At 39.4% G+C, this 14547-nt stretch overlaps 1 protein-coding gene across 3 annotated transcripts in view; it reads right to left on the minus strand.

The window, feature by feature from the left end:
• The window catches only part of LOC139371389 (metabotropic glutamate receptor 4-like), a 274781-nt gene that overhangs the window by 21698 nt on the left and 238536 nt on the right, over window positions 1-14547 (minus strand). For 2 of the 3 annotated variants that reach the window (XM_071111770.1, XM_071111769.1), the window contains exon 9: window positions 11850-12785. In XM_071111770.1, coding sequence (XP_070967871.1) covers window positions 11850-12785 — 936 coding nt within the window. Of the gene's footprint in view, window positions 1-3019; window positions 3439-11849; window positions 12786-14547 lie in introns of those variants that run through there. The other variant, XM_071111771.1, reaches the window with a different exon arrangement.

Here is a 14547-nt window from a genome sequence, read left to right on the forward strand (position 1 = left end):
GCTCGGGGATTCAATCTTGCAACCTTTTGTTTACTAGTCCAATGCTCGAACCACTAGGCTACCTGCATATTGAACTGGACATAGATAAATTCTTCGTCCAGATCAAGGTGAGTAATAGCTGTTCTGATTTCTAAAAGCTATTTTCGGTCATTAGAAATGGTGCAGTGTCTTAACAACAGTCTGTTCTTCAGATGAGTCTGCATTGTGTTAACAACAGTCTGTTCTTCAGATGAGTCTGCAGTGTCTTAACAACAGTCTGTTCTTCAGATGAGTCTGCATTGTGTTAACAACAGTCTGTTCTTCAGATGAGTCTGCAGTGTGTTAACAACAGATCATACTGATAACAGGAGTTACACACAATTAATCGATCTCAGTAAAGGCTTAATCCCGTTAACACAAGTATCTCTATGGACATTCTCACACTATGACTGAATGCATCTAACTGGCGATGGTCATAATGAAATGCACAGTAAAGCACTGCAGAAGAATAGAAGAATGTCGCACGTAGTTAAAAAGTGATATTCAATCACGTACAAGTCATGTACAAGCTATTAATCATGTACAAACTATTAGTCATGTACAAGCTATTAGTCATGTACAAACTATTTGTCATGTATAAGCTATTAGTCATGTACAAGCTATTAATCATGTACAAACTATTAGTCATGTACAAGCTATTAATCATGTACAAACTATTAGTCATGTACAAGCTATTAATCATGTACAAACAATTAGTCATGTACAAGCTATTAGTCATGTACAAGCTATTAGTCATGTACAAGCTATTAGTCGTGTACAAGCTATTAGTCGTGTACAAGCTATTAGTCATGTAAAAGCTATTAATCATGTACAAGCTATTAATCATGTACAAGCTATTAATCAGGGACAAGCTAATAATCATGTACAAGCTATTAGTCATGTACAAGCTATTAGTCATGTACAAGCTATTAATCATGTACAAGCTATTAATCATGTACAAGCTATTAATCATGTACAAGCTATTAGTCATGTACAAGCTATTAATCATGTACAAGCTATTAGTCGTGTACAAGCTATTAGTCGTGTACAAGCTATTAGTCGTGTACAAGCTATTAGTCGTGTACAAGCTATTAATCATGTACAAGCTATTAGTCATGTACAAGCTATTAGTCATGTACAAGCTATTAGTCATGTACAAGCTATTAATCATGTACAAGCTATTAGTCATGTACAAGCTATTAGTCATGTACACGCTGTATAGAGAAGCTAACAGAATATATTATTAGAATTTTGTCATCCAGTGGGAAAGACTACGATGATGATGACATTATAGTAGCTCTTTAGACCCACTCTTTCTGTTGTTTTACTCCAACCTCACTGATAGTATCCTCCCTGCCAGTGAGAGCCATTCACTGGCCTCTCACCCCTGAGTAGATAACCAGTGCTCTCCATGACAGCTTTGAAGGCCCTGTTCTTTGTTTGACTGCCTAATAGCTGTCTACTTCCACCTACTCATTTCAACCATTGTTTTTATCTCAAGGCTGTGGAGCCCTACACTGCACTGTACTGTAGCTACAGTTATGTGCTAAAATCTCAACCTCCGTCCATTTCTCCCAGTCCCATTTAACCTGTACATCCCAGCAGATGTGGGATTCAAAAAGTTTTTTTTTTACATTTTGAATAGTGTTTCAGTTTACCTGGCACAACAAAACCCATAGAATAGTCCCAACAAGTGCAACCCCCACCCATCTAACACTCCAATCCAGGCAGGCTCCACCGATTGCTCAAAAGTATTTGAAAGAAAACCAATCATGTACCCATCACCCGAAGTGACTCTATTCAACACTATGTAAAAGATTTTATTGTCTTCTCAGGAATTTATCCTTCTCTGTTTTAGTCTCACCAAACACCTCTTGTCACACCTCTGGGTAGCAGAGGTTCAGTTGTCTTCACATCCTGTAGGTCTGATGTCTGATTAAAGGTTCAACAACTCAGATTTTGAATGTAAACAACTCTGATGTTATAAAGGTGTCTTAGATTCATTGTTCTCTCTCTTTCCTTATTCCTGACCTGGGTTGGTGAGATACTCTCTCTCTTTCTCTCTCCACCTCAGGGACTCTTAGGGCATGGCCTTTCAGGCTTTGACTTCTGTCCCTCCTTCTCTGATCATGCCAAGAATAGCACCTTGTAATGCTTGTGAATGCCTTGTAATTTAAGCTTTATGCCTTGTATGTGATTTCATACATTTTACAAAGTTATTAAATTATACGCCTCATTCTTGCTCAATTTTGCATGCCTTCTCAAACAGCTACAACTGTATACAGTAAGCATTTGCACATCAAGTCTTCTCTTGAGTTGAGCTCAGGGATGGAACAACTGTTTAACATCTGAACTTGTTGTTGTTTTGGGGGGAAGGGTGGGGAGAGTGTGTATATGTATCCCACATCTGTTGCTAAGAGGTAATGATGATAGGAACAACATAGGATGAATCACAATCATTGTTTCCCAAACTTGGCTTGTTTCCAAGCCAAAAATGTTTTGTTTTCTAATGACAATCGGTTTATAGGTCCTTCGTTTGAAATGCTTACACTATTACGCATACTATTTGTTAATTGTGGAAATGAATTAAGATATGCAAGATTTTTTAATATATGGATACTTTTTAAAATAACAGTATACAATACAATCAGGGTGTGTGGGTGTTGGAAATGCTTTTGGCTGTTAATCTGCTTCTGTTCTATAGGTGGCGCTGTGGGCTCTTTTTAAACGATGGGTCTCAATCTCTCAAAGGCCCTAGGATCCAGGTGGGTCTGCCAAGGGGTGATGATATTAACAAACAATAATTTTGATCCAAATGTGCAAATTGTCCCAACAGATCCATAAGTAAGATGGATTCTTAAATATGTTACTGTGTTACTGGACTATTAACAGATTTGGCTCATTCATCTATACGGTCAAAATAATGATGATCCACACTTATTTGAAAACATATTTAATACTTTATCAAGCCTACAACCAATACAATACTCTATTATTATGGTGGGAGGTTACGATACAGTTTTAAATACCTTAATGGATCATAAAGGACAACACACTACAAACTATCACCCTCATGCACTTAAGGAAATCACTGATATCATAGATATATTGGAACTAGTATCAGGAATCAAGGTAACTCCCAGATGCAGGCACGTCAAATTGACAATGGTTTAATTTTCCAACAGGGGCAGGCAATAGACAGGTCAAGACAGGCAGGGGTCAGTGAACCAGAGGTGGGGCAACGGTACCGGATGGCAGGCTCAGGGTCAGGGTAGGCAGAGGTCAAACATTCTAGAGGTGGGACAAAGGTACAGGTCGGCAGGCAGGCTCAGGGTCAGGGGCAGGCAGAGTGGTCAGGCAGACAGGCTTCAGAGTCAGGACAGGCAAGGGTCAAAACCAGGAGGGCGGGTAAAAGAGAGACTGGGAAAAGAAAGCATTCAGAACAAAAACGCTGGTTGACTTGACGAGCAAGACGAACTGGCAACGGACAAACAGAGAACACAGGTGTAAATACACAAGGGATAATGGGGAAGATGGGCGAGACCAGGAGGGGGGTGGAGACAATCCCAAGGACAGGTGAAACAGATCAGGATGTGACAACTAGTGGATATATGGAGGCTTAAATGTCTTGACTTAGTTAGATATACACTACCAGTCAAACGTTTGGACACACCTACTCATTCAAGGGTTTTACTTTATTTGTCCTATTTTCTATATTGTAGAATAATAGTGAATACATCAAAACTATGAAATAACACATGGAATCATGTAGTAACCAAAAAATGGTTAAAACATTTTATTTTAGATTCTTCAAAGTAGCCACCCTTTGCCTTGATGACAGCTTTGCACACCGTACATGGCGGAGGCTCAATGAAGCTAGTCGTCTTGACTACTTTTTGTATAGCATTCTTGCCGGCACCAAAAGTTTGAATGCGGTGGGACCATCAAATAATTCGCATATATGTTACTCTTACAGAATTTCCATGTGGGCGAGGATATTGGAAATGTTATCAAATCCAATTTGATGACAACTTGTTTTTAACCAGGACTGAATCATTTTTAACTGACTTTTTCCATCATAAGTACAGCAGATCACCTTATTCTATTGGACACTTTCAAATGTGCATTTAGAGGCCTTGCAATGCAATACTCATCTTTAACACAAAAAACATGTTGGTTAAAAGAGTTCATATTAACAAAGGAAATAGAGGAACTAACAGTACAGGTAGATATAAAAAAAAAACTGTACCACAGACGAATAGAATAAGTTAGAGGAAAAACAAAAAAATAACCTATTCAAGAAATATCAAGTGGAATATATTATTTAAAACAATAAAAGAAACTGGATGAAATATGGGGAAACATTCACAAAATTATTTTTTCATCTTCAACATAGAAATGCTGCCAAAAATAATTTACAAAACATGTTATAAATGACGGAGTCACCCATGATTCATCAAACAATATTTTGAAAGAGGAAGCAAAGTATTTTAAGCATATGTTTTCATTACAGTTTTCTCCATCTCCACTAACCAAAGTTAATTGTAAGGATTGTTTTTCTATCAATAATGTAAAATTAACATCTGTATAGAAATACTCATGTGAAGGCCAATTACAGAGGAGAAAATTCTTGATGCAATTAAGGCCTTAGCAGTTGAGATAAATCAAAACTGTTTTGATGTACTCAGAGGACTGCTTTCAGCATGTTTTAACCACTCCTATATAAATAGTAGATTACTCAACAAGGTCTGAATTCACTATTACTGAAACAGAACCCAGGTGGTAATATAAAGATCAAGTCCATATAAAAATGGGAGGCCCCATAGAGTTCGGTCTTGTGAGGCAAAAATCCCAGCAAAATGTATAGCACACAGAATTAAAAAGCTCTTGTCAGATATATGGATCCTAATCATACATTTTTTTTTACATGAATGATACATTGGAGATAATATAAGAGACAATATAACACTATGAAGCACCAGGGAAACCAAGCCTGGTATTCATAGCTCATTTTGAAAAACTTTTGATAAGGTACAACTGGAATTTGTTTATAAATGCCTCAAATATTTAAATTTTGGAGAATCATTTATACAATTGGTTAAGTTATGAATAGTAGCCCTAGGTGTAAAATAGTAAATAATAGCTACTTCACAGAAATTATTAAACTGTCAAGAGGAGTAAAACAAGGTTGGCACTGTCGACATATCTATTTATTATGGCCATCAAAAAGGTTAGCTATTAAAATCAGACCCAACAATACTATTAAGGGACTAGAAATCCAGTGCTTAAAAATGAAGGTGTCACTTTACGCTGATGATTCATGTTCCTTTAAATCCACAATTTGGATCCCTCCATAGCCTCAGAGGATCTAGATCATTTTTCTAACATCTCTGGATTACAACCAATTTATGATAAGTATACTATATTATTTATTGGAGCAAAAAAAATACCACTTGTACGTTACTGTGTAGTTTACCAATAAAATAGTCTGACGGTGATGTGAACATACTCGGTATCCACTAAGTGCAAACCAGATGGGATGGTGTATCGCTGCAGAACACTGTGGTGGCCATGCTGGTTAAGTGTGCCTTGAATTCTAAACAAATCACCAACTGTGTCACCAGCAAAGCACCCTCACACCATCACATCTCCTCCTCCATGCTTCATGTAGGGACCACATAATCAGAGATCTTCTGTTCACCTACTCCTGTGTCTCACAAAGACACCACGGTTGGAACCAAAAATCTCAAATTTGGACTCAAATTTGGACTTAAAGGACAGATTTCCACCAGTCTAATGTCCATTGCTCGTGTTTCTTGGCCCAAGCAACTTTCTTCTTATTGGTGTCCTGTAGTAGTGGTTTCTTTGCAGCAATTCGACCATGAAGGCCTGATACATGTAGTCTCCTTTGAAGTGTTGATGTTGAGATGTGTCTCTTACTTGAACTCACGTAAGCATTTATTTAGGCTGCAATTTCTGAGGCTGGGAACTCTAATGAACTTTTCCTCTGCAGTAGAGGTACCTCTGGGTCTTCCTTTCCTGTGGCGGTCCTCATGAGAGCCAGTTTCATTATAGTGCTTGATGGTATTTGCAACTGCACTTGAAGAAACTTTTAAAAATCTTGAAATGTTCTGCATTGACTGACCTTCATGTCTTAATGTAATGATGGACTGTCATTTCACTTCTTGTCATAATATGGACTTGGTCTTTTACCAAACAGGGCTATCTTCTGTATACGACCCCTACCTTGGCTCAAATGCATGATGAAGGAAAGAAATTCCACAAATGTACTTTTAACAAGGCACACCTGTTAACCTGTAGTGACGCCCAAACCGTGAACGGGACAGTTATCATCTGACACTAATTAGCATAACGCAACGGACATAAATCTTCCTAGAAAATATATTCATGAAAATCACAAGTGAAATATATTGGAACACAGCTTAGACTTTTGTTAATCACCCTGTAATCTCAGATTTTCAAAATATGCTTAACAGCCAAAGCTAGACAAGCATTTGTGTAAGTTTATCATAGCCTAGCATAGCATTATGCCTTGCTAGCAGCAGGCAAACTTGTCACGGAAATCAGAAAAGCAATCAAATTAAATCGTTTACCTTTGATGAACTTTGGATGTTTTCACTCACGAGACTCCCAGGTAGTTCATTTTTTCCCAAAATATTATTTTTGTAGACGAAATAGCTCCGTTTGTTCTTCACGTTTGTCTGAGAAATCGCCCGGAAACATTGGAACACAGTGCTTTCAAAACCTGGGGCACTTCTGGATTGGATTTTTCTCAGGCTTTCGCCTGCAACATCAGTTCTGTTATACTCACAGTGTCACGCCCTGGTCTTAGTATTTTGTGTTTTCTTTTTATTTTGGTCAGGCCAGGGTGTGACATGGGTTATTTATGTGATGTGTTTGTCTTGGGTTTTTTGTAGGTCATGGATTGTGGTTAGTGGGGTTGTCTAGAATAGTCTATGGCTGCCTGGAGTGGTTCTCAATCAGAGGCAGGTGTTTATCGTTGTTTCTGATTGGGAACCATATTTAGGCAGCCATATTCTTTGAGTGTTTCGTGGGTGTTTGTTCCTGTCTCTGTGTTTGTTTGCACCAGATAAGGCTGTATAGGTTTTCACGTTTATTTTTTTGTATACTGTTTGTGTTTTCATCTTTATTAAAGATGTATACAAATAACCACGCTGCATTTTGGTCCTCCTCTCCTTCGACGGAAGAAAACCGTAACACACAGACAATATCTTTACAGTTTTGGAAACGTTAGAGTGCTTTCTATCCAAAGCTGCAGTTTAAAACAGTGACTAACTCATGAAGCTGGCTGAGAGAATGCCAAGAGTGTGCAAAACTCCCATCAAGGCAAATGGTGGCTACTTTGAAGAATCTCAAATTTAACATATGTTTAGATTTGTTTAATTAACACTCTTTTTGGTTACTACAGTGCCTTGCGAAAGTATTCGGCCCCCTTGAACTTTGCGACCTTTTGCCACATTTCAGGCTTCAAACATAAAGATATAAAACTGTATTTTTTTGTGAAGAATCAACAGCTAGTGGGACACAATCATGAAGTGGAATGACATTTATTGGATATTTCAAACTTTTTTAACAAATCAAAAACTGAAAAATTGGGCGTGCAAAATTATTCAGCCCCCTTAAGTTAATACTTTGTAGAGCCACCTTTTGCTGCGATTACAGCTGTAAGTCGCTTGGGGTGTGTCTCTATCAGTTTTGCACATCGAGAGACTGACATTTTTTCCCATTCCTCCTTGCAAAACAGCTCGAGCTCAGTGAGGTTGGATGGAGAGCATTTGTGAACAGCAGTTTTCAGTTCTTTTCACAAATTCTCGATTGGATTCAGGTCTGGACTTTGACTTGGCCATTCTAACACCTGGATATGTTTATTTTTGAACCATTCCATTGTAGATTTTGCTTTATGTTTTGGATCATTGTCTTGTTGGAAGACAAATCTCCGTCCCAGTCTCAGGTCTTTTGCAGATTCCAGCAGGTTTTCTTCCAGAATGGTCCTGTATTTGGCTCCATCCATCTTCCCATCAATTTTAACCATCTTCCCTGTCCCTGCTGAAGAAAAGCAGGCCCAAACCATGATGCTGCCACCACCATGTTTGACAGTGGGGATGGTGTGTTCAGGGTGATGAGCTGTGTTGCTTTTACGCCAAACATAACGTTTTGCATTGTTGCCAAAAAGTTCAATTTTGGTTTCATCTGACCAGAGCACCTTCTTCCACATGTTTGGTGTGTCTCCCAGGTGGCTTGTGGCAAACTTTAAACAACACTTTTTATGGATATCTTTAAGAAATTGCTTTCTTCTTGCCACTCTTCCATAAAGGCCAGATTTGTGCAATATACGACTGATTGTTGTCCTATGGACAGAGTCTCCCACCTCAGCTGTAGATCTCTGCAGTTCATCCAGAGTGATCATGGGCCTCTTGGCTGCATCTCTGATCAGTCTTCTCCTTGTATGAGCTGAAAGTTTAGAGGGACGGCCAGGTCTTGGTAGATTTGCAGTGGTCTGATACTCCTTCCATTTCAATATTATCGCTTGCACAGTGCTCCTTGGGATGTTTAAAGCTTGGGACATCTTTTTGTATCCAAATCCGGCTTTAAACTTCTTCACAACAGTATCTCGGACCTGCCTGGTGTGTTCCTTGTTCTTCATGATGCTCTCTGTGCTTTTAACGGACCTCTGAGACTATTACAGTGCAGGTGCATTTATACGGAGACTTGATTACACACAGGTGGATTGTATTTATCATCATTAGTCATTTAGGTCAACATTGGATCATTCAGAGATCCTCACTGAACTTCTGGAGAGAGTTTGCTGCACTGAAAGTAAAGGGGCTGAATAATTTTGCACGCCCAATTTTTCAGTTTTTGATTTGTTAAAAAAGTTTGAAATATCCAATAAATGTCGTTCCACTTCATGATTGTGTCCCACTTGTTGTTGATTCTTCACAAAAAAATACAGTTTTATATCTTTATGTTTGAAGCCTGAAATGTGGCAAAAGGTCGCAAAGTTCAAGGGGGCCGAATACTTTCGCAAGGCACTGTACATGATTCCATATGTGTTATTTCAAAATGCTGATGTCTTCTTTTGGTGCTCTCCATGTGTAGCTTGTTTTTGGTTGCAGTTTCAAGAATAGCTGAAGAATTGCAACATTTACAGTACCTGGAGTTTACTCTTTAAATATCACTGCCTGGTGATCTGAAAAGTCATACATTAATTTATTTCTGAACTCTTGTGAAACATCACTGCCCATTTAAAAAATATATATACAATATCTGGATGGTGTTCAGAGATACATGGGAGAGGTTGAGGGTTGCTGAAGGAAGGGACTAAAAACAAACAAAATATAACTAATGTGAAATATACTGTGTCCATAAAATACTGTGTGTATATATATATATATATATCTATAAGCTAGAAGTAGAAGCCTAAGTGTTGTTGTCCATTAGTTTACTCCAATTAGGGTGGAAATGTGCATCCTTTGTCCTGATCTTGTCCACATGGTGAACGTGCGCACATTTCCATGCTATTAAAATGTGTTTTTTATCTGTGTCCGCATTGTCACAAGATTCTTTGGTACCTCCATGTATGCACATTATATGACATATATTCTTTAAAAATAATATTTAATGATCTATTTTAAGAAACATATTGATGCCATAAGTCAATTGTGCCACTGTCATTGATTTTAGAGGGCGATATAATGATGATTTAAATGGTATTATTGTCCAGATCAGTCTACACTTGTAAGATTATCCAGACACAATTCGTGCCTGACTATATCTGGAAGTGGTCAGGCAGATCTACAATGCCTTCAGAAATGATTCACACCCCTTGACCTTTTACTCATTTTGTTTTGTTACAGCCTGAAATTAAATGTGATTAAATGTTGATTTTGTGTCCCTGGCCTATACACAATACCCCATAATGTTAAAGTGGAATTATGTTTTTAGAAGTCTTAACAAATTAATAAAAAATGTAAAGGTAAAATATCTTGAGTCATTAAGTATTCAACTCCTTTCTTATGGCATGCCTAAATAATTTCAGGAGTAAACAAGTCAGATAATAAGTATGCAATCTCATTTCTGTACCCCATACATACAATTATCTGTAAGGTCCCTCAGTAAAGCATGTGAATTTCAAATAAAGATTCAACCTCAATGACCAGGGAGATTTTCCAATGCCTCACAAAGAAGGGCATCTATCGGTAGATGGGTGACAAAAAGCAGAAATTGAATATCCCTTGGTAAATTGAATATCCCATGGTAAATGTATTAATTAATTACCCTTTGGATGGTATATCAAAACACCCAGTCACCACAAAGTTACAAGTTTCCTTCCTAACTGAATTGCAAGAGAATAAGGAAACCGCTCAGGGATTTCACCATGAGACCAACGGTGACTTTAATTAGAGTCTATTAAAACTAGTTAGGGAGAGGCGGGACGCAAATGTCTCAACTGGCCAATTGCCAGGGAAAATGCAGAGCACCAGATTCAAATAAAATGCCATAAAATTCAAACTTTCATTAAATCACACATGTAAGATACTCAATTAAAGCTACACTCATTGTGAATCCAGCCAACATGTCAGATTTTAAAAATGCTTTTCGGCGAAAGCATAAGAAGCTATTATCTGATAGCCTGCACCATCTGCACCAGCAGTAAACAAAGGAGTTAGCAAATTTCAACCCTGCAGGCGCTATACAAAACGCTGAAATAAAATATAAAACATGCATTACCGTTGACAAGCTTCTTTTGTTGGCACTCCGATAAACATCACAATTGGTCCTTTTGTTCGATTAATTCCGTCCATATATATCCAAAATGTCCATTTATAAAGCATGTTTGATTCCGAAAAAAACAGCTTACAAAAAACGCAACGTCACTACAAAATATTTCAAAAGTTGCCTATAAACTTTGCCAAAATATTTCAAACTACTTTTGTAATACAACTTTAGGTATTTTTAAACGTTTATAATCGATCAAATTGTAGACGGGGAAATCTATGTTCAATACAGGAATGAAAAAAAAACAGCGTCACTTTTCACGTCTTGCGCAACTCACAAAAGTGTACCCAGTTCCTAGTTGGCCTACTTCCAATAAATGTCGTTCCACTTCATGATTGTGTCCCACTTGTTGTTGATTCTTCACAAAAAAATACAGTTTTATATCTTTATGTTTGAAGCCTGAAATGTGGCAAAAGGTCGCAAAGTTCAAGGGGGCCGAATACTTTCGCAAGGCACTGTATAAGTCATAGAATTATACAATATTTTGCATGTAATTTTAGTCTTCATCAAACCAAGAATGCAGGGGTGATTAAATCTTTATGACTACAAAATGAAAATTGGTGTTCTGACACAGAGTATAACAGCAAAAATTCACCACCCTTTAAGCCCTTCCAGAAAACACTCATGCATACCATAGCATAATGCTATTTTCATCCAACCATGTCCATCTACAGGACACTGACTGACCAGCACAATCCTTCAATGATGAACAAAGGTACAATTCCCTCTCTATAAACAAAGCATTATAAAAAATAAATATGTTTCAACTGAGAAAGAGAGAGAAAGAGAGAGACACGGTCTGTAGAATCATATTTCTGCTAATGCTGTCCTTTTGCATATCAACAACAACAGAAAACGAACAGACCAAGAAAGAAGACAACTCTGAGCTTACCTTCTCTGTGGATTAGAAGGTGCCAAAGAAGATGGGGATAAAGGCCAGCCAGTTCTTACCTTCTCTGTGGACTGGGAGGTGCCAAAGAAGATGGGGATGAAGGCCAGCCAGATCTTACCTTCTCTGTGGACTGGGAGGTGCCAAAAAAGATGGGAATGAAGGCCAGCCAGACTATACAGGTGGTGTACATGGTGAAGCCGATGGGCTTGGCCTCGTTGAAGGTCTCAGGCACCCCCCGGGTCTTGATGGCGTACACCGTGCAGGTGACCATGAGCAGCATGCTGTAACCCAGCAGGCAGATCAGTGAAAGGTCAGAGATGTCACATTTGAGCACGCCACGGGCCATGTCCGGATTGGCCGTGCGCTGGTCCTCGTAGTCGATGATGGCCTGAGATGGGTCTACCCCAAACCAGATACACACCCCCAGTAGCTGCACCAACGTCAGACTGAAGGTGATGACCAGCTGGGAGGCTGGGGAGATGAACCTGGGGGCGCTCACCGACATGGATCCCTGCTCGAAGATGCGGTAGATGCGGTTAGTCTTGGTGAGCAGGGCTGCGTAGCTGATACTCATCCCCAGACCCAGGAAGATCCGTCTGAGGGAGCAGATGCCAACATCAGGGGCAGAAATCATGAGGAAGGTGGTGGCATAGCACATGAAGATACCAGTCAGCAGAACGTAGCTGAGCTCGCGGCCTGACGCCTTGACGATAGGTGTGTCGTTGTAGCGGATGAAGGTGACCACCACGAACAGAGTGGCCATGATGCCCGCTACAGAGATGAGGACAGGGATGATGGCCCATGGGGAGCTCCACTCCAGCTTGACAATGGGGATGGGACGGCAGGCAGTGTGGTTCTCGTTGGGACGCAGGTCAAAGCGACACATCTTGCAGCTGTAGGTGTCTGACTGGTACTGGTAGCCGTTGCAGCGCTCGCAGTGCCAGCAGCAAGGGATGCCCTTCACTATCTTCTTGCGCTCTCCGGCCTGGCAGGGGTGGCTACAGATGGAGTAAGGGATCTGACGACCTCCACCTGGCCAGTGCATTGCTCGGATCTGAGGGGGGGTGGAGAGGAGATGAGGGGTACAGTCAAACACTTCACAAATAACTAACACTGTAACCCATAAATAATCTCTTCTTGCTTAATAGCAATTACCACTGGCATACAGTTAGTTTTCGGGCCTCTTTCTCCTCTCCATTAAAAAGTATATTACACATAATCACTATTTGTCTTATTGAAAGGATATATTTAGTGTTATGTTATTAACTTTATTTTGCCATCAATGGTGGTTGTTAAATTCATAGGCGGAAAACGCATCCCCAAATGTGTATTTAATTAACAGTTATAAGAATCCTATTAAACTAAAAGCTCCTTCGGAAAGAGAATTGGCGCACACCACAGGACTACTAGCATTTACACCACATTTACAACAACATTCACTGTCTTCCACCATTCACACAGCGTTGAGGTACAGACCCAGGTCAATTCCATGGAAACAAATGTATTTTTTCTTTCAATCTTTCTTTGCCCAAGGCCATCTCTTCATATTCCATTCAAACATTATTTGAAGGGCCGGCTTCATGTAATTCATTGTTATAGATTTGTAAGCTCCTGTGTCCACAACTCCACCATATTGTTTCACCAAGACAGTGGATGGTATCTGTTTTTAAGCTCTTATTGTTTTCTTTTCATCCCAGTCACTTGTTGTTAATCATTAAAGCACCCTCTGGATGTTTGCACCATTGAAGACATGTGCACAAAGCCGTAGCTAATGGTTAAGGAGGAATTACTGAGCAAAGGAAGCACTAAAGTAGAACTAACAGATGACAACATTCCATCAAAGTTTCTTTGGGAGGTGAACCACTGACACCAAATGGTGAAACAGGTAAAGGTCATTTGGAGGGCATATACAGTGCCTTGCGAAAGTATTCGGCCCCCTTGAACTTTGCGACCTTTTGCCACATTTCAGGCTTCAAATATAAAGATATAAAATTATATTTTTTTGTGAAGAATCAACAACAAGTGGGACACAATCATGAAGTGGAACGACATTTATTGGATATTTCAAACTTTTTTAACAAATCAAAAACTGAAAAATTGGGCGTGCAAAATTATTCAGCCCCTTTACTTTCAGTGCAGCAAACTCTCTCCAGAAGTTCAGTGAGGATCTCTGAATGATCCAATGTTGACCTAAATGACTAATGATGATAAATACAATCCACCTGTGTGTAATCAAGTCTCCGTATAAATGCACCTGCACTGTGATAGTCTCAGAGGTCCGTTAAAAGCGCAGAGAGCATCATGAAGAACAAGGAACACACCAGGCAGGTCCGAGATACTGTTGTGAAGAAGTTTAAAGCCGGATTTGGATACAAAAAGATTTCCCAAGCTTTAAACATCCCAAGGAGCACTGTGCAAGCGATAATATTGAAATGGAAGGAGTATCAGACCACTGCAAATCTACCAAGACCTGGCCGTCCCTCTAAACTTTCAGCTCATTCAAGGAGAAGACTGATCAGAGATGCAGCCAAGAGGCCCATGATCACTCTGGATGAACTGCAGAGATCTACAGCTGAGCTGGGAGACTCTGTCCATAGGACAACAATCAGTCGTATATTGCACAAATCTGGCCTTTATGAAAGAGTGGCAAGAAGAAAGCCATTTCTTAAAGATATCCATAAAAAGTGTTGTTTAAAGTTTGCCACAAGCCACCTGGGAGACACACCAAACATGTGGAAGAAGGTGCTCTGGTCAGATGAAACCAAAATTGAACTTTTTGGCAACAATGCAAAACGTTATGTTTGGCGTAAAAGCAA

This window comes from Oncorhynchus clarkii, chromosome 17 (genome assembly GCF_045791955.1).
Source record: "Oncorhynchus clarkii lewisi isolate Uvic-CL-2024 chromosome 17, UVic_Ocla_1.0, whole genome shotgun sequence".
Classification (NCBI taxonomy): Eukaryota; Metazoa; Chordata; class Actinopteri; order Salmoniformes; family Salmonidae; genus Oncorhynchus; species Oncorhynchus clarkii.